Source organism: Drosophila subpulchrella, unplaced genomic scaffold, assembly GCF_014743375.2.
Source record: "Drosophila subpulchrella strain 33 F10 #4 breed RU33 unplaced genomic scaffold, RU_Dsub_v1.1 Primary Assembly Seq16, whole genome shotgun sequence".
In the NCBI taxonomy this organism is placed as follows: Eukaryota; Metazoa; Arthropoda; class Insecta; order Diptera; family Drosophilidae; genus Drosophila; species Drosophila subpulchrella.
Window position 1 is genome coordinate 1,372,521 of NW_023665498.1, and position 27,039 is coordinate 1,399,559.

The window sequence follows — 27,039 nt, forward strand, 5'->3', positions numbered from 1 at the left end:
TCGTTTTTAGCAAAAACGAAGTAGAACACGGTCAGAACCTCGAAAAAGAATTTTCAACCCTACAAAATGCCAACATGAGGGTACAAATAGAGAAATGTCATTTTTTCAAAAACGAAGTAGATTTTTTAGGGTATACCATCTCACAAGACGGAGTTAAGACAAATATTGACAAAATAAAAGCAATTGCAAAATTTCCGATTCCGAAAACGTTAAAAGATCTACGATCTTTCTTAGGCATGACAGGGTATTATAGAAGATTTATTAGAGATTATGCAAAAATTGCAAAACCACTAACCATTCTCCTCAGAGGAGAAGAAGGTCGCATATCAAAAAATAAATCAAGCAGGACAGCTATTAATTTAGACAAGGAAGCAATAAATGCTTTCGAAAAATTAAAAAATACACTTATCTCCCGAGACGTCACCCTAGCATACCCAGATTTTGGAAAAGAATTTCAGCTTACAACCGACGCGTCAAGTTATGCGATAGGCGCAGTCTTAGAACAAAACCATAGACCAATAACATTTATCTCACGTACACTCACAAAAACCGAAGAAAATTACGCAACAAACGAAAGGGAAATGTTAGCCATCGTGTGGGCACTTCAAAGCTTAAGACATTATCTTTACGGATATTCGAAAGTGGTAATATACACAGACCACCAGCCCCTAAGTTTTTCAAATAGTGTCAATAACCATAACGCGAAACTAAAACGATGGAGAGACCTTATTGGCGAATATAATCACGAAATTAAATACAAGCCAGGAGTAGCTAATGTAGTAGCTGACGCACTTTCTAGGGCCCCGGCCGAAATAAATTCACTCAGCTCCACAGCAACCATTCATAGCGACGAAAGCTCATCTCACAATCTTATATTTTCTGTAGAAGCTCCCATTAATGTTTTCAAAAATCAATTATTCCTACTCATGGACGAAACGGACTCAGATACTTTTGAAATTCCATTCCCAACCTACCATAGACACATAGTAAAAAGAAGAGAGTACACAGAAGAACAAATAATAGCAATCCTAACATGCAGACTAGATCCCAGATTAATAAACGGAATTTTTACTTCCGAAGAAGTAATGGGAAAAATACAAAATATTTATCCCACATATTTCAGTTCATATAAAGTAAGGTTCACGCGAAAACAAGTAGACGACGTCATGTCCGAGTTACAACAAAATGAATTAATAACTCTAGAACACAAGAGAGCGCATAGAGATGCGAAAGAAAATAAAATACAAATACTTAAGAATTATTTTTTCGCGCAAGCTCAAAAGAAAATTCAAGCAATAGTTCAGTCCTGCCAGACCTGTAAAGAATGTAAATACGATAGGCATCCGCCAAAGGGCGAAATTCAACCAACACCTATCCCCAAATATCCAGGAGAAATAGTCCATGTAGATATTTATATCACAGAAAAAAACAGCGTATTAACAGGTATTGACAAATTTTCCAAATACGCTCAAGTAAAAATTTTACAGTCAAGAGCAGCTGAGGATATTAAAAACCCCTTAAGAGAAATGCTTATAGCTTTCGGTATGCCGAAATGGATAATAATGGATAACGAACGTTCTTTAAGTTTGCAGCTATAAAATTCATGCTTGAAGACCAACTTAAAATCTCAGTGCACACCACTGCCCCATATGCATCAACAAGTAATGGACAAGTAGAAAGGTTCCATTCGACACTATCCGAAATTTTAAGGTGCTTAAAAAAAGACAACGGGAGCATGGTATTTGAAGATTTACTTTTTCAGGCGGTCCAGGAATACAATAAATCAATACATTCAGTAACAAAAGAAAAGCCCATAGACATTTTTTTTAGAAACACAATTCCTAATACACCAGAAGATATAAGAAATCAACGAGAGGAAATAAAACAAAAAATTCAAAAGAAACAACTTTATGACTTAGAATACCACAACAAAAACAAGAACATACCAAAACATTTCAGGCCAGGCGAAATAGTACACGTTAAAATCGACAAAAGATTAGGGTCAAAACTAACACCTAGGTATAAAAAAGAAAAAGTAGCAGAAAATAAAAACACCACCAATAAAACTCAAAGCGGAAAAATAATTCATAAAAATAATATTAAAACATAATTTTTCAGACTATTTTTACCAACCTGCCTGGGTATTACCACGGTACTCGACTATTCAAACTCCCAACTCATTTCACTTGAAACCGGACTAGCAGCCAAACAAGACGGAACGTTTAAAATCATCCACATTTTCAACTTGACCAGCTACGAAGAGACATTTACAACTTTAGAGGAATCATTTAAATCACTTACTTCATCTCACCCGCTTCAACCATATCTGTCGTACGAACTAAAACAAATCAAATCCGACTTACGCAGATTGCAAACACAAAAAAGACCAAAAAGAGCAATAGAAGCAATAGGGACAGCATGGAAGTGGCTGGCAGGATCACCAGATCACCATGATTATGAGGTCGTAGAAAATAAGATAAATGAACAGCTAGAAAATAATAACAGACAAGTAGTAATAAACCGGCTAATTAACGAAAAAATAAATCAACTCAGTAATGCCACAAATGCAATTATAAAATTTACTCAAAGCTCGGAAGGAATAATAGACAAAAAAGCCAATATTTTAAAATACAAAATACAACTAATTAAGGAAGAAATTACAAACATTCTGTACGCAATAACTTGGGCAAAATCTAACACAGTGAATTCATTCATTTTCTCAGCAAAAGAAACCAACATTGTAGAAAACATTTTTAAAGAGGAAAACAGTGTATTTTTCGACATAGAAGAACTTTTAGAATTTGCTAAGGTCAAACTTGCCACCAACGGCCACGACCTCATTTACATTATTAGCCTACCAACAATTAACAGAGATACTTGCAGAACATTAAAAGTAAAAGCACTAAAAAAAGCCCATATAATTAACGATCTAAAATATGAAAATCTACTAGAATGTAAGAAACAGCTATTCGCAATAACAGAACCTTGCGAGGCACATAACGATAAAACTATTTGTAATTCCGAAAAATTGCTAGACCTAAGTAACGATACTTGCGTAAATGCTCTGCTCAACCTTAAGGAACCAATATGCAAAACGGTCAACAATCAACACATTCCCGATGTCGAGGAAATATTGCCAGGAACTCTACTGCTGAACGACTTTAGCGGATTTGTTTCGTTGGACGAAAAACTCTTAAAACTACAGGGCTCATTTATAATCCAATACAGGAACTCTACAGTAACAATTGGAGAAAACATCTACAAGTCAAAAGAAACCAGCACGGTCGAACCGGAACCCCCACTTTTTCAATTAACAGCGGAAAAGTCGAAAATAGATGAAGTACTGTCACTACAAATGGTCAAGGAACTTAACATAAACAACACAAGAGTACTAGAGAAACTCAGAAGCGAAGGAATTATAGATTATCCAGCGAAAACAACTGAAGAGCCATCCCCTCCCGGATCTGTACTCTTTTACGTTGCGACCGAGGACAGTCGCGTTTAAGGGGGGAGGAGTTAACACCCAGAATGCTAAATGCTCAAGTAAGAGTATCGCCACACGCGCAAAATCCCAAACAAAAACAAATTGGTTATGAGCGCGAGAAAAGCATAAGCACCAATTTCCCAACAGTAACCCTATACTGGCCAGAACGTTGCCCAATAGGCCCCTAATTGAGTTCAGCAGCCACGTGCGCTGAGCTTGCACTTCCCACCTTACGATCGTGGGAAAGCTTCAACGCTAGGTGATTGAACCCAACGCCGAGTGCATTTGGCAACAACAGTTATTGCCAAATTAAGTTGACCAATCAGAATAAGAAATGGTCAACTGCACCGCGGCAGCAGCAATATCAGCGACAGCAACCAATTAGGACCGACCACATCAACAACAGCAGCGATGTTCAATGACGATAGCAGAGAACGTCAGCAGAGGCAGCAGCGGCAGAAACGGCAGCAGCACCTAGGTTACATTATTAATTATTAACATAATAAAAGTTAGTTGTAAATCTGAACTCAAATAATAAAGTTTGTATTTTTTTTAAATAAAATACTATCTAAACTTTTAACTTATATTTATAATTTCCTTATAAAAACTTAAATTAGTTGCGTGGAATAAATCGTCGTAGGATTCAAAAGAAAGAACATTCTTGTTGTCCTTGAACACAAAAAATTCGTGTTTCGAGTAAACAATTATTTTTGAACTGGTCAATATTATGATTGTTGAAAGATGTATAGAGGAATGCAATTTCTGTAAGTTAGAAGAATAATTTATTAATCCTCTATATTATCTTTGTGTAATTCTGTTTCTTTTATTGATTATTATTTTATTAGACATAACCTCATTAACTACTTGCTTTTTATACCTTGGTTTAACTTTATTTCTTTCCCCATATTTATTTCCATAAATAACTTGCCCTACATAGGTAAGGGCTAGGTTAGGTAGGTACGGTTTGAGACTGGACAACTAATCCCCCGCTTAGGCCACACTGGGCACCTTGTGATAATCTAATTAATCTCTGTGGAGATCCTTTTCCCTAGCTCATGGGTTATTGGGTTTCTCGAACCAGTTTGTTCTTTTTAGGAAACATAGGAGTTTGGGAATGCTTACGCCCTGTATGGCCGCAAGGTTCAGAAGTGTGTAGCCCCTAGGGTTTGAAAACGTTTGAGGTTATGCGCTGGGCAGAAGCATAGGAGTTCAATGTTCAATGCTCTCCTCTTCGTCTGTCTCCTTACAGCTGCGGCGTGAGTCCCTATAAGACAATGTCCCGTGAGGGCATTTATGAGAGTGGAAATGTCTTCCCTGTTGCATTGTAGGAGAGTTTTGGATTTTTTCGGGTTGTAGTTTGGCCAAGTGATTGTGGCAAGTTGAGGTTGTGTTCCATCGGTTGTTGGAGAAGGTGTACAATCTCTGCCTAAGGAGGAGCTTACAGGTAACCATGGACATACCCACCGTGTCCTTATGACGAAGGATATCGGCGGATGTCCCTTGTCTTGCTAGCTCGTCTGCTATGCAGTTGCCCTCAATATTGCGGTGTCCAGGCACCCAGATAAGTGGCCATCTCGTTAAGAGATTTGCGGCATTCAGAGATTGTTTTTGAGTTCGTTGTGTAGGAGTCGAGGGCCCTGAGGGCTGCTTGACTATCCGAGAAGATGAAAATATCTATGTCATGATGTACAGACGTGTCCAGGTGGGTAATGGCTTCCTGAATTGCCATGACTTCCGCTTGGAAAACACTACAGTGGTCTGGTAGGCGGAATGAGAGAAGACTCCCCCACCGGTTTGGGAGTTAAGCTTGGAGCCGTCTGTGTATATGTTGACGGCGTTTTCGAATTGGTGTGGGAGGTTGTAGCAGTCTGTACTTGTACTTTTTTTCGAAGTTGACTATGGGTGGAACGTAGTCTGTAAGGCGTGGTATGGATATCTGATTTGTTAGTATACTGGAGTGACCCGTTGAGCCTGTTGTCCAGGCCGCTGCCGCTGCTTTTAGCAAGTATGTCCAGGGGTTGAAGGTCGAAGACCTTGGAGCGCCCCACTGATGCAGAGCTCTGCGCTTCTTTGGATCTTGTGAAGGATCTTAAGGTTACAATTCTTTTCTAGGGAAGGCCACCAGACGATGTTTCCGTAAAAAGAATAGGTCCTACTGTTGCAGTGTATAGCCAGTGAACTATTGCGGGGGAGAAATCCCACTTTCTCCCTATAGCTTTTTTACAAGCGAAAAGTGCTATGGCCGCTTTACGCGTGCGGTCCGTGATGTTGTCTGTCCAATTGAGTTTTTTATCAAGGATGACACCTAAGTACTTTGCTTGGTTGCTAAGGGCTAGGCGCGTTTGGTGTAGTTTTGGGAGAGTTATATTTGGTATCTAATACTTCCTTGTAAAAAAAACAAGTTCGGTCTTTTCTGGATTGACTCCCAGTCCACAATCAGCAGTCCACATTGTGAGGGTGGATAGGGCTGTCTTTATCAGATTGCAAAGAGTTTGCGGGGAGTTACCCTGCAGTAGGGTAACCACGTCATCCGCGTAGGCTACGACTTTAGTGCCCGCTTCCTCTAGAAGTGATAGTAGTTTGCTGGCCACTATAACCAGTAGAAGAGGTGAGAGTTCACCCCCGGGGTTCCTCTACTGACAGTCCTGGACGAGTGGAGTACACTACCCTGCTGGTAAGCAGGTATATGTGTATACGTTCACCTTCCCGCTGAATCCGCATTGCGTGCATTTAGACTGCTGGTTTTGTTGTTGCTGTCGTCATGCCTACGGGAAATATTAGAGATGTTACCGCTGATGCAAACAGGGTGTTATTTTTAAAGCGCAAGGCAACTGCACTCTTTAATAGAGTGGAGCGTCTAGTGGACTCCTTATTAAGTGCAACGTTGTTTTCATGGGACAAGTCCGATCTTCACGTGCGGTTAGAATTGTTTGATGAGCTTCGAGAAACATTTAAAAATGTTCTCAACGAGCTCGAAGAATTGGATTTCAAGGAAATTGAAAGTGATTTGAGCGAGTGATTTAATGACGTTCTCGTAGTTCTTAAATCACAAATTCCTGCCCTTGGGCTAGAAACCATTCACTCGCTGGAAATTACGGATGGCAAATATGCTATTGCTTTAGATTTGTCTCAAAATAGATTTAATAAACTTCGTTTGGCATTTCAGGCACACATTACAGAGATCCTGAAGATAAAGGCGCTGCAGAGTGGTTTCAATTCGAAGCCCCGTGAGCTGTCCGTCTGTCAACGGAACAAAACGCAGGATGCACCGTCGTCCAAATACTGCTTCAAAAGTTGGATCCGGGAAGTCAGCAAAAATGGGAGGAGCGTCTGAAGGACCCTGCTTTCGTCAATTTCATTCCGACGTGGGAATCCATAGCAACCATTTTAGAGCAACGATGCAGGACGTTAAAGAGAATGGAGTTTGTCGTGGCAAACTATGCGCCGAGCAACCAGGTGGGAAGTAACAGATTTTCCAATACGCGTAGATCTGCATTTTTTGCCACAAATCTTAACCCGTGGATCTGTGCATTCTCAGAATTTAAAAAACCTTAGTCCTACGAATCGCCTTGCGGAGGCTAAAGGCTCGGCCTTTGCATAAATTGCCTTAAGACTGGTCATCAAGTGTGCAATGCAATTCCAGTAATTGCCGTACATGCGGATCTAAGCACCACACCCCGCTTCACCTGGGAAATTTAGCTTCTACTTCATAGCAGGAAACATCCCACTCTCCAGAAGCGGTTGCCTCTGCCTCACTTAATCATGTCATCTTGTTTGTGTCCTAGAACCTGTTGGGCTCTTAGCAACAGCCAACGTTTAAATAAAAAACCGTTCTGGGGTTTTCGTTATTTGTCGAGCTCTAGGGCTCTCAGCTGCACCCAATCACATCCCGATAAGCAAACCAGCTTCACACAAAGAATATTAGGACTTTAGCATCTGAAGACTCGCCTGGGTTGGGTTGTTTCTGGAGGTTATGGCCTCTCACATGGCTCCTCCTTAATGTCGTCTCATAATCTACCCTTCGCTAGTAAGAATAACAGTTTGGGAACAAATACCTAGATTTAGGGCATACCCCGCTGACATCGGGTCGTGCCGATACTTCTTGCCTCATCATTGCGTCCTAAAGGATGATATTCCACCACAAAACTTCACGTAGTTTTCGATGGATATGTGCCCAGCTCATCTGGCTTTTTGGTCCCGTAATTCAGCATAATTTCTTTTATTTGCTTTAAGAGGTTTAAACTGGGACACAGGAAGTCGATTGCCCTCTTATCATGCGAGGTTACGCCTGCTGGACTTACCAACCCTGAACCATCGTAGAAAGTGTCATGGAGTTATGTTTTTGCATAAATTAATTAATGGTGATGTTGACTCTCCCTCCCTTCTTAGCTCCCTCAACTGGAATGTACCCTGTAGAACAGTTCGTCGTTTTCGTCCGTTGTCTCTGCCAATTTGTAGATCCAATTATGCCCTTCATGATCCTTTTCGGGTTCTTTGTGACGACTACAATGCACTGTGTCACGTCTTACTGTTTGATAGCCCTAATGCAACTAATTATGATAAACTTATGTATTTTCTATCTTCCAATAATTTGTAAATTTCTATTTTACTAGCCATTCTATGTGAGCATGTATTTTAAACTGTCTATTGTTATGTCGTCTTTTTCCATGTCCGCGATTTCGTTTACTTGCCCAAATCGGTTTAGGGCTCCGCGCGTAACAAGCTTTGCTTGGTGTCGTAAGGGCCACTTGTTTGTACTGACCATAGTGCATCAACGTCCAAGAATAAGCTGTTGCAGATTCTTCTTCGGTTTCATTCACACCCAAACTTTTTATTGTTTGATTGACGGATATTTCTACGTCGGCGTGTTCAGGATTTATTGATCCCAAACTTTTCTCGCTATTTTGCACAAATATCAAATCTGTGCTTTCGCAACTTTTCTTATCAAAATATTTATACCCGTTAATCGTAAAGTAAAAGGGTATACTAGATTTGTCGGAAAGTCTGTAACAGGTGGAAGGAAGCGTTTCCGACCCCATAAGGTTTATATATTCTTGATCAGGATCACTAGCCAAGTCGATCTAGCCATGTCCGTCTGTCAGTCCACTCAAACGCCCACAAACCGCCCAAAACTGTAGCTCCTACAGTTTTAATGCCAGAATAATGCCGCCCACATAACCATATATTGAGATCGCGGTTAGGTGGCGCATTACAATCTCGCTGCAATGCGTATATCTTGCATATCGCCATCTCCCCTTGGTCCCTTTAGCACAGCAACGAGTATCTGATACTCGAGGTACTTGACTATGGCATTCTTCCTTGTTATACCCTTGCAGAGGGTATAATGATTTCAGTCAAAAATTTGCAACGCAGTGAAGGAGTCGTATAAAGTATATATATTCTTGATCAGCATCACTAGACGAGTCGATCTAGCCATGTCCGTCTGTCCGTCTGTCCGTCTGTCCGTCTATCCGACTGTCCGCCCGTTTCTACGCAAACTAGTCTCTCAGTTTTAAGGCTATCGGGTTGAAGCTTTCCCAAAGGTCTTCTATCTTTCGCAGGTAGTATATAAGTCGGAACCAGCCGGATCGGACAACTATATCTTATTGCTCCCATAGGAATAAACGGAAAAAAAAATTTAACTAAATTATATCTTTGGTGTTTTTTAACATATAACCTCCTACGCTTTGAAATAACATTTGTTAACTAGTTCTGAATTTCGAGTTTAGTGTTATCAAAATCGGACGACTATATCATATAGCTGCCATAGGAACGATCGTAAATTTGGTGGGAAAATAATATGAAACAAATTATAGCTTCGGTGTTTTTTGACATATTATCTTAAACTATTGGATATATATTTTTTTTTATTTTTAAGAATTTCGAATTAAATTTAATAATAATAACTGGAAGGGTATACAAGCTTCGGCTTGCCGAAGTTAACTTCTTTTCTTGTTTTTCAATTAAACTAAAGAAAAACAAAAAGTTATAAGAAATAATCAATGTTAGTAACACCATGTTAAATTTGTATTAATATTTGTGTAATGTTAAATTCGAAATGCAGAAAAGTTATAATATTCTATATCCCAGAGTAAAGCAAAATACGATTAAAATCATCAAAGCAAAATTTTTTAAAAAATAATTATTCCAATATTTCTCTGACCGTTTCTTTGACAGCTTTATGTTAAAGTCGTCCGATTTTCATTAAATTTACCCCGAAACTCGTAAAAATACAAAAACTGATTTTCCCAATAGTATAAGATAATATGTCAAAAAACACCGAAGCTATTGTTTGCTCAGGAAGCAGGAGTAAATATGCAACTTCGCGAACCCACTGGTTTTATTTAAAACATTGCTTAGCCGTCATCTATGTAAATTGTGCGTTTATTTCAAGAGCTTTTCTATTCAACCATGTTACCAACTCCCTCGTTTCAGATCTTCCCTATTACATTGGTATCGAGAGTTAGTATTTTATGGTAATCTAGTATTATTTTTAATCTAGTATTTTGTTGTATGATCGTTGCTTGCCGACTTGTAGGGGGTAATTTATTAGCGATTATCAGCTGTGCTACGCCCCTGCTCGCAGCTTTCGATAGTCGGCATAGCAACGACCATAGAAACAAAACAAACAGTGAGATGACCAAACAGCTATAATTTGTTTAATATTATTTTCCCACAGGAAGTACGAACCACAATTTCTAGGTTTGAAATCGCATTTGGTCCTCCCGTTGCTGTGCGACCAGTAGATGAAGAGGAGGTCCGTGATTATATAAAGCGATTGGCCCCCACAAAAGCTCCTGGCATGAATAAGATTGATGGTAAAGTGGCATTTATCACGGCATACAGTTGTACATATGCATAGGCAGTAATAATTAAGTATTTGGTGAATTTCGGCGCAGTGTGTTAGCATAGTTAACCATTTCGGACCACACGCATTGATCGTATTTATTTATATTTTCTCCGAAAATTAATAAACAATAAATTGTGCATTTTGGCGGTGTGTTGTTAACCCGTATGGGATCCACAAAAATAATTTGGAAGAGATTGTTGGTCAAATAAAATTCAATAGTTGGTGTACTTTGTCGCTGTGTATTTGGTATAACAACTATATACATAAACCTTTTCGAATTTATTAACCCGTATATGAGCAATACATTTTCTGCCTTTTAATATTTGGGAAGTTGATAAAAAAGCCATCGTTCCGTTAGCAAAGAAATCATTGACACTTGTGTAATATATTTGTATTTGCATTCTCTCTTATTAAATTAACTTACAATATTTTTCGAAATGAGTGAAAAAGAGATGGAAACAATTGTAAAGGAAGTTATTCCAAGGGCATATACAAAATTTCTGTTCGCAATGCAAAAACACGACAGGGTTATGGGTGACATAAGGAGGATGAAAACAGCACTCGAGGAGAAAACAATTTCTTTTGATCAATTCCTATTGGAATACCGCATGCAACTTCTTGAAGCCTACTGTGAAAAATTAATGGGTATCCAGGGAAACATAGATATAATAAACCCAAACAATGATCTAAAAGAGTCTGTTGAGGATATATGTATCACAAAGGCTTTATATCGGTCAGTAATGAAAGAAAACGAGCCGACAAAATTTAGTCAAGGGGATAGCGGTGGTTATCGTCATTCGTCCCAGCTACCAAAGCTTAACCTTCCCAAGTTTAGTGGAAAGCATGGTGAATTTAAAAATTTCATAAGCCTTTTCGAGAGTTTGGTCCAAAGTGACTCTTCTCTAAGCAACATTGAGAAAATCATCCATTTGCTTTCCTGTTTAACCAATGACGCTTTAGGGACTGTAAAGGCGTTTCAAATTTCGGACAGTAATTACGAGAAGGCTTTGGCCAGTTTAAAAAATGTTTATGATAATAAATGTTTGATCTTTTTCGACACAATTTCGCAATTATTCGATCTTCCCCATGTATTAAAACCCTCTGCATCAGGTTTAAAATCTCTTGTTGCTTAAATATCGGCTCTGTGTGCATCATTACAGTCACTGGAAAGTGAAGAAGAAAAATATAATGCCATTTTTATTCATATAGCTATGTCCAAAGTGGATCATGCTACAATTTCTCGCTTTAAAGAGCAGTTAGACTGCAACACATTACCGACGTGGTCCGATTGTGCAGTTCATTTGAATCGGCAATATCAGCATTTGGCTGCTGAGGAAGCAACTAAAAGCAAGGTCAGGCTACATAAGGTTCGAATAAAGGGTATTCGAAATCGTCGTTTTCGTGCTCGAAATCAGATCGTCGCATATTGCTCAGCGACGAATCGCAGCTTAGGCAGTTGTCTAGCTTTCGCCGCTCTTCCTGTGATTCAAAGATTCGATTTCGCCAAACACAATCGTTTGGGTATTAATTGCCTAAATCCAGGACATGCAGTAACGAGCTCTTTTAGATTCTGGTTCGCAAATAAATTTTATGGCCGAGGATTTGGCACAGCGTCTACAGTTAACCAGAGAAGAATCGCGTCTAAGTATCGCCACTGTTGGAAAGAATGACTCGATAGTACGACACAAAGTCCACACGTTGATTCGTTCTCGAGTAAATTCTCATAGTTTCGCAAGCGATTTTTGGGTTTTGAAATCGATTTCAACATATCAACCCGATCATGAGATTAATTTTGCGCAATGGCACATTGCACATTGCACATTGAGTTGGCGGACCCTCGATTTTACAAGCCCGCAAAAGTGGACTTACTAATCGGCGCAGAATCCTTTTTCGAACTGCTGAGCGTAGGCCAAATAAAGTTGGGATGGATCATTTGCTAGGATGGATTGTTTCGGGGAAGTATACTCAAAAGGGATCAAATAGAGCTCAGGTGTGCAGCGTCGCTGTCCATGAAAATATCGGTTCTTTCGACTCTCTGGTTGAACGTTTCTGAGAATTGGAACAAGTCACAGATAGATCGAAAGCTGTATATACAGCTGAAAAATCGCTTGCGAGCAACACTTTGAGCGCACCGTACACAGGCTTTCGTCGGGTCGTTTTGAGGTGAAGCTGCCATTTAAAAGGGACACAAGTGTTCTAGGCTTATCCTTTGAGACGGAAAAGCGCAGATTTCTTGCGTTGGAGCGCAGACTTGCAATTAATAATGAGTTGCATGACATGTATCAGGAGATCATGAGAGAGTATCTCAACCTTGGTCATATGCCATTGCTTCCAACCCCTCCTCCAGAACCCCACTACTATAACCCACATCAATGTGTCCTGAGACCTGACAGTAGCACCATCGAGCAAGACGTCAACTTCTATCTCACTGAATGAAACCTTAATGGTAGGTGCAACTATTCGGAGGGAGCTTTACGCAATTTTAGCAAGATTTCGATTGCACGAATATGCCTTAACGGCTGACATTTCGAAAATGTATAGGCAAGTTAACGTTGACGCAGAAGATCGGAACCTCCAACTTATCCTATGGAAAGATAAATCGACAAATGTTCTCCAAACCTATCGTCTGAACACGACATCGTCTGGACAGCCTCAGCTCCGTTTTTGGCCATCCGTTGCCTCTTTGAGCTATCAAAGATCTACGCTGAGTCATATCCTGTTGCATCGAAAGTGATATCCAGCGACTTCTATGTCGATGATATGCTTACAGGAGCTAACAGTTGGGAAGAGTTGGAAGTCATACGCAGAGAGGTGACTAAAGTTTGGAAATTAGGGGGCATCGATTTAGCCAAATAAGCCACAAGCATCCAAGTTTGCTGGCTAATAAGGAGCTAGAGAAGGCTCTTACATTTAATTCGTCCGCTTCAGTTAAAACACGTGACGTGTTTCATTATCACTTGGAAAATTCATTCGATTCTTTACCACCAACTAAACGCAATATCTTGTTCGTCACATCTCGGCTGTTTGATCCTTTGGGCTTCTTGTGCCCGTTGATCACAAGAGAAGAAGTCATTCTGTTGGAAGAAGTCATTCGTCGAGATTGCTAACTGCCAAATCGAGAGTGTCCCCTCTAAAACAAAATCAACTCCAAGGCTTAAGTTGTGTGCGGCACATCTTCTCGCCAAGTTATGAGCTCAAGTAGCTCCTTTGCTAAACAACTTCGAGTTGGAAAGTATTAATTTCTGGTCGGATTCGCAAGTTACTTCGGATTGGATAAAAAGGAATCCATCCACACTAGCAACGTTTGTTGCAAGAGAAGAGAATCCGACTGATTTGGTATACCGTGGAACAGACATAGAGGGTTTGAAATGTACTCTATGGGAAAATGGACCCTAGTTCTTGCTTCGAAGTCAAGATGAGTGCCCTCGTCTTCATCAGATTGAGGTCTCGCCTGATTTACAGCTGTCCGAGAACAAGAAAAGCGTGGCAGTATGTTTCGTGACAAAAGGCCAACCGAATGTGTTTGCTGATCTTGTTGAAAGATGTTCATCTTTTAATAAGTTACTGCGGATCATGGCATACGTAAATCGGTTTATTCAAGGAAAGAAACGTCATCGCGACGAGGTTATTTCGGCAAAGAGCTAAGGGTGTCGTTTCTTAGGCAGCAGATTTGGCTGATCAATGCGCGAGAGGCTTGTACGAAGATCGTCCGCGGTAGCGTCCACTGTTTTCGTTACAAGCCCGTGCTACTGGGTCAAATAATAGCTAACTTGCCCGCAGATCGGGTCAGGAAAGTTCGCCACTTTTTGGTTTGTGGGGTAGACTTCTGTGGTTTATTTAATGTTTCGCTGAAGATTCGTGGAAGCACAAGACTTACGTGACTTTCTTTGTTTGTTTTTCTTCAAAGGCTGTTCACCTTGAACTCGTTTTCGATCTATCTACTGACAGCCCTTTATCTGTTTTCAAAAGGATCGTCGGTCGGAGGGGTCTTCCGGATAAGATGTACAGCGAACACGCCACCAACTTCGTGGGAGCGAGCAAAGTCCTCGAGGAGCTGAACGCAGCGTTTCACCGCAATAAGGAGCAGATCAGAGGGTACGCGGCTCATCGAAATCAAACGGAATCCCCAGCAAGGTCGGCTCACGTACTTGAAGCGGTGGCGAATGCTGTCCGCTCTCAAGCAATTGTTTTGGCAGAGTTGGTCCAAGTCCAGCCTGCAGCAGCGCAGCAAGTGGAGCATCGAGGGCCCCGATCTAGTAATCGGGTGTTTAGTTCTCATTCACGAGGACAACCTGCAGGACGCGTGGTCGCAACAACACTCGGCAAAGACGGTAGAGTGCGTGTGGTCGAAGTTCGGACGGCTGGAGGCCTTATCAAGCGCGCTATCCACAAATTGGCGTTGCTGCCAGTTGGCAGCACAATCGAGGAGGTTAAAGCGCCGGAGGGCTTCAGCGGGGCCGGAATGTTGGAGCAGTAGAATAAATTCGTACATAATAGAAATAAATATTAAGTTGAATGTAAACATAAAGTTTGAGATAAGATAAATGTAATCAAGCCAGATTTAATGCAAGCTTGGATTAGAGTGCGCTCCAGCTTTCCATATAGCTGAGGCGTTCTCTTATACTGATAAGCTTTTCGTAAAGTCGTGAACTAACTCAGTCGCTCATTATCGCTGAGAATAGCCGCCTGCGCCAGCGCATTAAACTGGAATTAGAATTTTGATTGCTGCGTACTCTTCTTTCGCCGGTGTAAAATCCCTAGCCAGGTCGCTGAGTTGTTGTCGCCTTTTTTTGTAGTAACTTTTCCGCACCAGCAGCAAGCCGCCGAGGACCAGCGCATCAGTTCCCACCGACGCCGCCAATTCCCGCCGTTGCCTCCCACGCCATTCTACCAGCGCCTAGGGTACCCCGCTACCCCCCGGCGTACATTTTGGTTCTTCGAGCCCGATAAGATAAGAAAAGTTTTTTCGTCTTACTAATTGCCGGTCTGCAGTCAGCCACTCGAAAAAATAATTCGTTTGACTTTCTGTACGATTTGTCCAAAATCCAAGTCCGATTAAATCCGACAACGGAAATTAATAAATTACTTCGCCATTTCTTTCTTCGATTTTCCTTTTGCTACGTGCGGCCATATTGCCAATTTTTCTGACTCCTTTTTTAATTGCATTTTGTCGCTCATCCAAAATTCTAAGCTTAGAAAAAATATTGTGCAAATATAAGCCAAGCATACAGTGAGAATTATTTAATTTCCAGTGTTCTGCCAATTCAGGCCCCCAAAACTTTCCAAGATTAACTCACTGTATATCCGCAGCCGCTAAAGTACTTTAACATATTTTTTCGTTTTTCCAAATACGGTCCACATACAAATAAATCGAAAACGTCCACCACAACACATACCCCGCCGGCAATAATTATTTAATAAATTTAAAACCGGCGAACATTACATATATACAAATATCTACATATATACAAATATCTAAATACATACAAATATCTACACACATACAAATATCTACATACATACATTTAACTCCACCATCCCGTTCCGACTAATTCAAGTTTTCCGTTGGCCATCCGGTTAAAAATAATAAAATAAAAATTACACCAACCGACGTGAAAATTTTTTGGTCATTGTGTTTTATTTACCACCATCAAACTTTTTAGTATTTTTTCGGTATTTGGTATTTACTCCATAAAATTTATTTTATCCAGGGAAAATAATACTAGCACTCAAACCCGTCCACCAATTTTTTTCGGTATATTTTAGTATTTTTTTCCTCGGAATATTAAATTAAATTAAAACAATACTCTAATACTTGTACTAAATAATCACCAAATAGCATCCTCCGGCCAATAACTTATTGGCATATTTTGGTATTCTTTCTTCATTCAGAAGTTTAAGTAAAGGCGAAATAACACAATTACTCCACCGGGGACTACAGATTAACACATTAACAAAAAAAATACCAGCACTAAAAAAAATATATACCAAACTTCATCCCAATTACAATATACATATACCAAAAAGGTTAAATATTAAAGTATTATTTCTCCACGGGTGATATACGAACTCCTTACTCACCGTTCCTAATCCGTATCATTGGGTTTAATTCCGCAAAGTAAACCAGGTCGGTACTTGCTCCAATTTTCTATTTCTCTGATCCACTACTTTTTTCTGTCGACACCTCGTTCCACAGTTCCAGAAGTGGGCCAGGTTTCCTATTTATTCGACATAAACAAAGGCGAGCAGATCCGACCCAAAAACAGTCATTTTTTAAATCCGCCCACACCCGATCTAACCGCTAAGTCCTCGTCGCTCCGAAAAAGGGTCACCCGTGGAAACGTCAAAATGGCACTAATACCTTCCCAAATTGCTCTAAGCAAATTTATTGAGGTCTCAGATCGGCTGAGTGAGTTTGAATCCAGAACAAACACTCCTTCGCCGATCCCTCCTACTCTGTCCATGCTAAACATCCGCCGCGAAGAAATACGCGCGTTATGGGACCGCATCAAGGCAGAATACGATGAATGCACCGGGTGCGTAGCACAAGCCGGAGACAGTGCAGCTGATAGTTTGCCAGTTCTCAAAGCTAAATACGGGTACTGCTATTCCGTTTACGAGAGATGTAGGGCTCAGATCGCGGATATGATAGCCCAGGCTCCCCAAGTTCAAGCTGTTCCTACCCAGACTTACACTTCCTCTGGCTGTCGGCTGCCTCCGTGCGATACCGAGGTTTTCACCGGAGATTATCTGCGGTGGCCGACCTTTAAGGATCTGTTTACGGCCATTTATATAAACAATCCAAGGCTGACGCCAGTCGAAAAACTGTTTCACCTAAATGCCAAAACAAGTGGCGATGCACACATGATAGTGTCGACCTCCCTCCTTACTAACGATGGCTTTCACTCAGCTTGGGCTAACCTAACTGAGCGTTTCGAAAACAAGCGGTTGTTAGTAAATAGCCAATTAAAAATACTTTTCAATGTGCAGTCCGTTAATCAGGAATCTGGGTCACCTATCCGAGAACTTCAACGCACTATCCAGGGTTGCCTCACGGCTTTAGAAATGTCCGGAATTGAAACCGAAAATTGGGATTGCCTCTTAGTGTACATGTGCTCCTCCAAACTTCAGAAGCTCACGCTATCCTTGTGGGAACAGTCCCTGCACAACAAGGCCGAGATTCCGACGTGGCAGGAGCTGAACGCCTTCCTTACGGAGCGTCACCGGACCTTAGAAGCCATAGACGACATACGTCCGTCAGGCTCGAGTCAATCTCTGCCAAAAACATCCGCCCCCACTGCAGCGCCTCGAAGAATAAATTCTTACGAGGCAAGCGTAGCACCCAAGCCCAAAGGATGTGACCTTTGTAAGAAGAAAAACCATCCTGTCCGCATATGTGCACGATTTCTCCAGATGACGGTCGACGAGCGGTCGGCATATATAAAGAGAAACAGCTGTGTCTGAACAGCATCGCACGAGGGCATCAGCTGCGTGGTTGTAAAACCACTCATAGTTGCTTTACGTGCCGCGGCCGCCATCACACCTTACTACACAGAGGCAACTGCTCCCAATCGCCTTCGAGTCCCTCCCCGAGACCCAGATCAAGACCATATATACCAGTGGCCACCGCTACCGGGTCCACGGACTCTACAGTCCAAAACAAGGGAGAACGCTATAGTCGAGTACCTCGACTATCATATACCCATTACTCAGCTTAAGGGACCAGCGGGAAATGAAGATATGCAAGCAGCAAAGCGAGATTTAAATGCGCCACCTACCGGCGGAAGACAGATTTAAGCATTGTGGGCGTTAGGGTAGGCGTGGCAAATTAAATTAAATTTAAATTTCAGTAAAAATTTTGTATCTAGCATGAAAATTGTGGGCGCCACAGGTTTGGGCGGTTTGTGGGCGTTATAGTGGGCGTGGCATATTCGCGTGACAAAATTGCGCTGCGTACAAAGCTACGGAATCTAAATCTGAGATCCCGATTATCTATCTTTGATAGTTTCCGAGATATCCACGTTCATACTTACGATTTTTTGAAGTTTGTGGGCGGTTTGTGAGCGTTAAAGTGGGCGTGGCAAACTTTTTTCGGGTCAATCGATAGGTATTGATGAGAACAATACATTTCAGCTAAAAATTTTATTCTAGCATCAAAACTGTAGGAGCCACAGCTTTGGGCGGTTTGTGGGCGTTAGAGTGGGCGTGGCACTCTACTGAAACAAACTTGCGCTGCGCAGGAATCTCAGGAATCTGCATGCCTAATCCCAGTATTGTAGCTCTTATAGTTTCCGAAATCTCAGCGTTCATACGGACAGACGGACAGACGGACATGGCTAGATCGACTCGGCTAGTGATCCTGATCAAGAATATATATACTTTATGGGGTCGGAAACGCTTTCTTCTGCCTGTTACATACTTTCCGACGAATCTAGTATACCCTTTTACTCTACGAGTAACGGGTATAATTACTTCGCGACGGGGTATAGATCCGTCTTACTGGGCACCGCCATAATTGACATGGGTAGATCCGAAGCATTCCCCGTTCCAGCGAGGGGCACATTCGAGATTTCGAATTACAGACGGTAACTTTTGGAGTCAATTGCGCGCCATTCCTCGCCATTCGAGTCCTGCAACAGCTGGCAACTGACGTGCAGCTCAGCCATCCAAGAGCGAGCAACGTAATAAGAAATCATACGTATGTAGACGATGTCCTTTCGGGAGCTGACTCCGCCGAGGACGCTAAGCTCATTGTTCGCGAGCTACAAAGTGCTCTAGATTCCGCGGGCTTTCTATTGAGAAAATGGACCTCCAACCACTAAGAAATATTAGCTCATATCCAAAGCGATCATCTTCTGACAACAGACTTCCAAAACTCTCGGCGTACGATGGAAGGCGACGTCCGATGAGTTCTTCTTCGTCCCACCAGATTTGGCAACGGAAATCTCCCCCACAAAACGCCAAGTCCTTTCCCAAATTGCCAAGCTGTTTGATCCAGCAGGCTGGCTCGCTCCATTTGTTGTGTGTGCCAAAATCTTTATGCAAGAGATTTGGCTTCAGGATCTAGCTTGGGACGATAAACTTCCAATTGAGCTGTGCCAAAGGTGGAACAGCTTTCTCCAGAGCTATTCGGTCCTAGACCAGGTCAGAATACCCAGATTGGTTTCCTTCCGTCCAGAGTTCCGCGTAGAGCATCACGGATTCTTTGACGCCTCGCAAAAGGCATACGGAGGTGCGATCTATGTGCGCGTAGAGGTGGGTCATAAGACGATGGAGCACTTGCTCACGGCCAAGACGCGTGTGGCGCCAGTCAAAACGGTGTCCCTTCCCAGGCTGGAGTTATGTGGGCTCTCCTTTTGTCCGAGATGGCCGAAGCCATTCTTCCTAATATGCCGAGGCTGACCTCAAAACTCCATTGTTGGACCGATTCCACGATTGTGCTAGCATGGTTAGCCAAACAAGTTGGCCATTGGACAACGTTCGTTGCCAACCGGGTGACGAAGATCACCGAATCCACAGAGGCAGCCAATTGGTCACACGTTCAATCCGAACATAATCCAGCTGATTTGGCTAGTCGAGGAGTTCCCCTTCAAGAGCTGGTGGATAACCCGCTTTGGTGGCATGGACCCACTTGGCTGCAACATCCACGCGATCTTTGCTGCTTGAGTCAGAAGCGTCCTGTGCCCGCGGCAAGTTCGATTCTCTCCCTGAACCCCTTTCTAGACGAGAAAGGGCTAATCAGGGCATGTGGCCGCGTAACGGCCTCCGACAGTTTGCGGTATGATGAACGACATCCTATAATCCTACCGTACGAATGTGCACTCTCGCGGCTTCTGGTAAAATGCACGCATCTCATTTCATTACATGGTGGTAATCAGTTAGTGGTGCGTCTCACCCGGTCCAGATACTGGGTTCCGAGAATAAAGAACTTGGTGAAGGCAGTGGTTTACTTCTGCAAGGTCTGCTTTATCCACAAAAAGAGATTGCAAGTCCAGAAGATGGGAAGTTTTCCAAAAGAGCGAGTGTCTTTTTCCCGTCCGTTCACGTACACAGGGATGGACTACGCCGGCCCGTTTGATATAAAAAACAAGGAAGAACGCTATAGTCGAGTACCTCGACTATCAGATACCCGTTACTCAGCTAAAGGGACCAAAGGGAAATGGGGATATGCAAGCAGCAATGCGAGATTGAAATGTGCCACCTACCGGCGGTAGACAGATTTAAGCGTTGTGGGCGTTAGAGTGGGCGTAGCCATGTTATTGTCGATAGGTATTGACGAGACCAATACATTTCACTTAAAATTTTTTATCTAGCATGAAAATTGTGGGTGCCACAGGTTTGAGCGGTTTGTGGGCGTTAGAGTGGGCGTGGCATATTCGCGTAACAAACTTGCGTTGCGTACAAGGCTACGGAATCTAAATTTGAGATCGCAATTCTCTATCTTTGATAGTTTCCGAGATATCGACGTTCATATTTACGATTTTTTGAAGTTTGTGGGCGGTTTGTGGGCGTCAAAGTGGGCGTTGCAAACTTTTTTTTATATGATGGACGTTGATGCACTACGAGCAGTACAAACAAGTGGCCCAACGACACCAAGCACGTGCTTGTTACGCGCGGGGACCTTTTATCAATTTGGGCAAAAATGCGAGTTCGCGAGGAAGATACAAAAAACAAATAGAGACGGGACACAAATGAAATTAAAGAAGCAACTAAGAATGAAGCAAATGAGTTAAAATATTAGTTTTTAATACCGGGATAGAAGTTGGTGTGCAAATTAAATGGTAAACGTTGTTATAATTATTACATAGACCGCAAAAGGGCTCGTGCAGACAAAAATTTGATGTACATCGTGGCAAATTTAGGGGATAATAACTTCATGTTAGTCTAGCAGGGACATTGAAAGTTAAGCGGTTTACTAGTTATACAGAATCAATATCACCTCTTATAAGATTTTGCATAAAATTAGTACCAAGCATTGTTCTACGATTTACAAGTGTAGGTAAAATAAGCAATAGTAATCTACTCTGATAGGAAGGTAGCCTTACGTTTTGATCCCAGTTCGAACTACGAAGGGCAAAAAGAAGAAATTTGTTTGTACCGACTCAATACGGTCAATGTGCACTTGATATTGTGGACTCCAAACCGAAGAACAATATTCCAAAATAGGACGGACAAGGGAGGTAAATAATATTTTGGTTGTATAAGGGTCATCAAATTCTTTTGACCAACGCTTTATAAACCCAAGAGCACTCATGGCCTTGTTGACAGTGGACATTATGTGGCAGTCAAATTTAAGTTTTGGGTTCAGAAGAACGCCTAAGTCATTAACGGAATATATACGGTCGAGAGACGTATTTTGAAGAGAGTAACTAACAAAAGTAGGAGTACCCTATAAAAAGTCATAACGTTGCATTTAAGGCAGTTCAAATTGAAAAGGTTGTACTCACACCATCCCTGAAAACAATCAATATCTGACTGTAAGTTGAAACCCGACGCTATATCGTTATATGATAAACAAACCATCAGTTCTGCATTAGGGACGCGGTGACATGGCTCAAGGCAAAAAGATTTTTTGTTTTTTTTTTGTGCCTAAAACGCTGTGCCGCTGTTGACGTCAGCAGAGCAGTCGGCGCAGCGTAGAAGACTGCCTACGAAAACGATCGTGCAACAAAGAGAGGCAGATATTCGGAAGTTCCCTCTCTTTCTATGTCTTATAATCTGCCTGCACTCGGCGCTCTCAGAGACAAATTTCGGACGGTCCGTTATTTTTTTTGCGTCTCTCCGTTATGCTCGGCTAGCGACTAATATTTCGGCGGAAAAATTTTCGTGGCGCAGCGACATGTGAATGTCCTAATATTTTAGGAGCATTATTGTATATCGAAAAGAAAAAACTAATAGTGTTTTATAAAAGTGAATTATTTTATTATAGTAAAATTAAGTAAATTGAATTTACTTATAATGTTATGTTTACTTATTATACATTTTTGTTACAATATAATTTTTTAGCTTAGTTATAGAAATTTAGTCCGTTAAAATTGATTTCAATATTTAAAACATTTTAGTATTAACATCTTTAAAAAATTTCATATTGTATTTGTTACTCAAGAAGTTAAAACTATATAGTCGAATATATTTCACTTTAGAAAGGGTATAGATGCAGTGGCACGCGCCTACAGCGAAGAAAAAACAAAGGAAATCGAGTAAAGGGGTGAGGAGAAGACTTGGTGTATTCTGTTTGAGTGATTGAAAGGGAAGCATCCATTTTAATTGTGCGCAGCAGAGTTACTTTAATCGTCTCTTTAAGTTAATATAATAAAGTCAGGTAAGTGCTACATTAAGTTTAAGATGTTGTTCATTGATCTTAGTTTAAAATACGTAAATTTTGAAGGTATTCAATGGGTTCCGTTAGCCGAAAGTGTATGACGTAATGTTTTGTGGCAAGAAAATCCCGCAAAGGGTTTATACACAGCTCTAAAAGGTATATATACAAATAAACAAATAAAACGCATTTTTTAAACATATGTTTTTTCAGGAGCGTTGGCCAAGGATTCAGAGGACCCGGACAAAGGTTTAAGAACGGCGATGACTAACGTTAAAAATAAGCTTACGAAACAAAAAAGCAGAAACAATAATTGTCCAATTTTTGAAAATTTAAATAATACCATCTAATTAAAATGAAATTAAATATGTATGTATTTTAAATTCTATATTTTCATAGGAAAAATTCTGATTTTCAAAAGTGATTTCACTTGGGACGTGTCACTTGCAAGTGATTTCACAAGTAAAAACTCATGGAAAAATTCTGATTTTCACAAGTGATTCACTTGGGACGTGTCACCGGCACGTGACAGGCCATACGAAAAATGAGTAGGACTTCGAAAAATTTTCATTTGAATTTTTACTTGTGAAAATGCGGACATCCCATATTATTTTCTATATGGAGCGTCACTTGTTCGTCACTTGAGCAAGAGGACATGTCCCACGTGATTTCCAAGGTTATTCACAAGTGAAACTTTTTTTTTGGAACTAAAGGGTTGTTTGGTTCATATGGACGGAAACTTTAAAGTGCACTTCTAAGTTAGTGGTCGGATTTTTTTCAAGCTTTTACGATATCAACAAACGTCTTACAGTCACCACATTGTTAGAAAATTCCACATTTTCAAAATTTATTAATTTATTACAATATAGTCAATAAAGCGTATTTATTTATTCGGCAAAAAAAAAACAAGGAAGAATGCTATAGTCGAGTACCTCGGCTATCAGATACCCGTTACTCAGCTAACGGGACCAAAGGGAAATGGAGATATGCACGCAGGAAAGCGAGATTGAAATGCGCCACCTACCGGCGGTAGACAGATTTAAACGTTATGGGCGCCAGAGTGGGCGTGGAAAATTCTTTTTTGGATCAATCGATAGGTATTGCAGAGACCAAAATATTCCAGTTTATCTAGCATGAAAATTGTGGGCGCCACAGGTTTGGGCGGTTTGTGGGCGTTAGAGTGCGCGTGGCATATTCGCGTAACAAACTTGCACTGCGTACAAGGCTACGGAATCTAAATCTGAGATCCCAATTCTCTATCCTTGATAGTTTCCGAGATATCAACGTTCAATTTACGATTTTTTGAAGTTTGTGGGCGGTTTGTGGGCGTTAAAGTGGGCGTGGCAAACTTTTTTGGGTCAATCGATAGGTATTGATGAGAACAATACATTTCAGTTAAAATCTTTATTCTAGCATCAAAACTGTAGGAGCCACAGCTTTGGGCGGCTTGTGGGCGTTAGAGTGGGCGTGGCACTCTGCTGAAAGAAACATGCGCTGCGTAAGAAGCTCAAAAATCTGCACGCCAAATCTCAATAGCCTAGCTCTTATAGTTTCCGAGATCTCAGCGTTCATCCGGACGGACTGACAGACGGACAGACGGACATGGCTAGATCGAATCGGCTAGTGATCCTGGTCAAGAATATATACACTTTATGGGGTCGGAAACGCTTCCTTCTGCCTGTTACATACTTTCCTACGAATCTAGTATACCCTTTTACTCTACGAGTAACGGGTATAAGTAAAACATATAACACCCAAATTGGTTAGGCGCAACTCGAGAAATAATTAAAAAGACCGAGATACCAAAAAATTCTATTTAAAAAACCTCAAAATATTTTTGACTTCTTTTTCGAGATCTAAGGGTACAACTCTACAAGGAACTACCAATATCATTCTTGGCAGATCTGCAGCTTTACTAGCTTCCACGTTACGGGCGAACAAAATTTAGCTATTTCTCGATGTTTTCCCGATAAACTAGTGGGACAAAGGTTTAAGAACGGCGATGACTAACGTTAAAAATAAGCTTACGAAACAAAAAAGCAGAAACAATAATTGTCCAATTTTTGAAAATTTAAATAATACCATCTAATTAAAATGAAATTAAATATGTATGTATTTTAAATTCTATATTTTCATAGGAAAAATTCTGATTTTCAAAAGTGATTTCACTTGGGTCGTGTCACTTGCAAGTGATTTCACAAGTAAAAACTCATGGAAAAATTCTGATTTTCACAAGTGATTCACTTGGGACGTGTCACCGGCACGTGACAGGCCATACGAAAAATGAGTAGGACTTCGAAAAATTTTCATTTGAATTTTTACTTGTGAAAATGCGGACATCCCATATTATTTTCTATATGGAGCGTCACTTGTTCGTCACTTGAGCAAGAGGACATGTCCCACGTGATTTCCAAGGTTATTCACAAGTGAAACTTTTTTTTTGGAACTAAAGGGTTGTTTGGTTCATATGGACGGAAACTTTAAAGTGCACTTCTAAGTTAGTGGTCGGATTTTTTTCAAGCTTTTACGATATCAACAAACGTCTTACAGTCACCACATTGTTAGAAAATTCCACATTTTCAAAATGTATTAATTTATTACAATATAGTCAATAAAGCGTATTTATTTATTCGGCAAAAAAAAAGGCGCAACTCGAGAAATAATTAAAAAGACCGAGATACCAAAAAATTCTATTTAAAAAACCTCAAAATATTTTTGACTTCTTTTTCGAGATCTAAGGGTACAACTCTACAAGGAACTACCAATATCATTCTTGGCAGATCTGCAGCTTTACTAGCTTCCACGTTACGGGCGAACAAAATTTAGCTATTTCTCGATGTTTTCCCGATAAACTAGTGGGTTTTTCCAAAAGTGGTGGAACTTAAGTGGCTTATATTGAGGTGTAAAACACCATTTAAATATTTCCAAGACATTTAAAATAAGTTTGGATACGGACAAACAAAATTCAGTGCAGCGTTAGTTGTTCTGAACTGATAAAAGGGGTAATTTTTGTTGATTAATAATTTTAAAACGTGAATTTTTACAACAATGTAATACCGTTTTAGAACAATAAAAAAAATCTGAAAAATATATTTGTTATATTTTTGGCTCTAATTGTCAAACTATAGTATCTAGACAAATTATGTTAAGACGGCGTGCATAGTATGTCATAATACATTTTCAACGACATTTAGCAAATGCTATAGTTTAAGTGGTTCGGAAAGTACAGCCTTTTGAAATTGAGCTATTTATGGCGGTTTTCCCGCTAAACTATTTCGATAAGTGGTAGAACTAAAGTTTCTTACATGCAGCTAAAATTTCTAGGACACTAAACAACTTTTTGGGACAAACACAATCTGACCAACAAAATATTAATTTTGAAAAATCTTGTTTTTAAAATAACCTTTAAACGGAAAATCTCACTTTATGATAATATGAGGTGTCATTCGACGCATTTTGTCAGCAAGAATCTAAAAAGTCTAATAAAATGGCCCGTGCTCCCCCACCGGCCCAATCGCTTAAGTATTCCAAACTGTCACTTTTACACTTTTACTGATTTTTCTCCTAAACCAATTGACATTTTTTAAGTGTTGGTATGCAATCAGTTAAGTCTTTGCGATACTTTCAGTTCAATTCTGCGGCTATATATAGTAGTCGCCTTCGTACATTCTCCTGGTGCGCTTCGTCACTTCGTGCACTGTCGTCCACAGTGATTAGATTAGCATATATGAGCTTTATTTCATTTACTAGAATGTATTACAAGCTTCTGCATAAAACTAAGGGTTTAACTTACAATATTCTAATCCAAGTAACGACTCCCGAAAAATTCTCCAAGCTCTTTCTTCAGACAGTGGCTTATCTGTTGGAATTCTTAGAACTTCTCCTTGCTGCACCAATTCAAAAACCATGTATAATGAATCCTCCTGCGGGTCATCCAACACTTCTACCAACTTTACAACGTTAGGATGATCAAGTTTTTTTAAAACAGCTATTTCTCTGTAAACTCGATCAAGCGGTGATGTAGTTTTCCTAGGTCCCCGACGCATAAGTCCAGCTTGTCGTGCCAGACGTTTCTTCGACAGAATTTTCATAGCATAATGTGTTGAGTATAGGTATATATATTCTTGACCAGGATTGCTAGCCGAGTCGATCTAGCCATGTCCGTCTGTCCGTATGAACGCTGAGATCTCGGAAACTATAAGAGCTAGGCTATTCAAATTTGGCATGCAGATTCCTGAGCTTCTTGCGCAGCGCAGGTTTGTTTCAGCAGGCTGCCACGCCCACAAACCGCACAAAACTGTGGCTTCTACAGTTTTCATGCTAGAATAAAATTGTTAACTGAAATGTATGGTTCTCATTAATACCTATCGATTGACCCAAAAAAAA

General features: G+C 40.6%; 1 protein-coding gene across 1 annotated transcript in view; it reads right to left on the reverse strand.

The window, feature by feature from the left end:
- LOC119559046 (calcium/calmodulin-dependent protein kinase kinase 2) overlaps positions 1–26,774 on the reverse strand; it is an 88,898-nt gene extending 62,124 nt beyond the window's left edge. Inside the window, 1 exon segment of the mRNA XM_037872174.1 lies at positions 26,447–26,774. Coding sequence (XP_037728102.1) covers positions 26,447–26,744 — 298 coding nt within the window. The 5' untranslated portion in view covers positions 26,745–26,774.
- Positions 26,775–27,039: the final 265 nt, after the last annotated feature.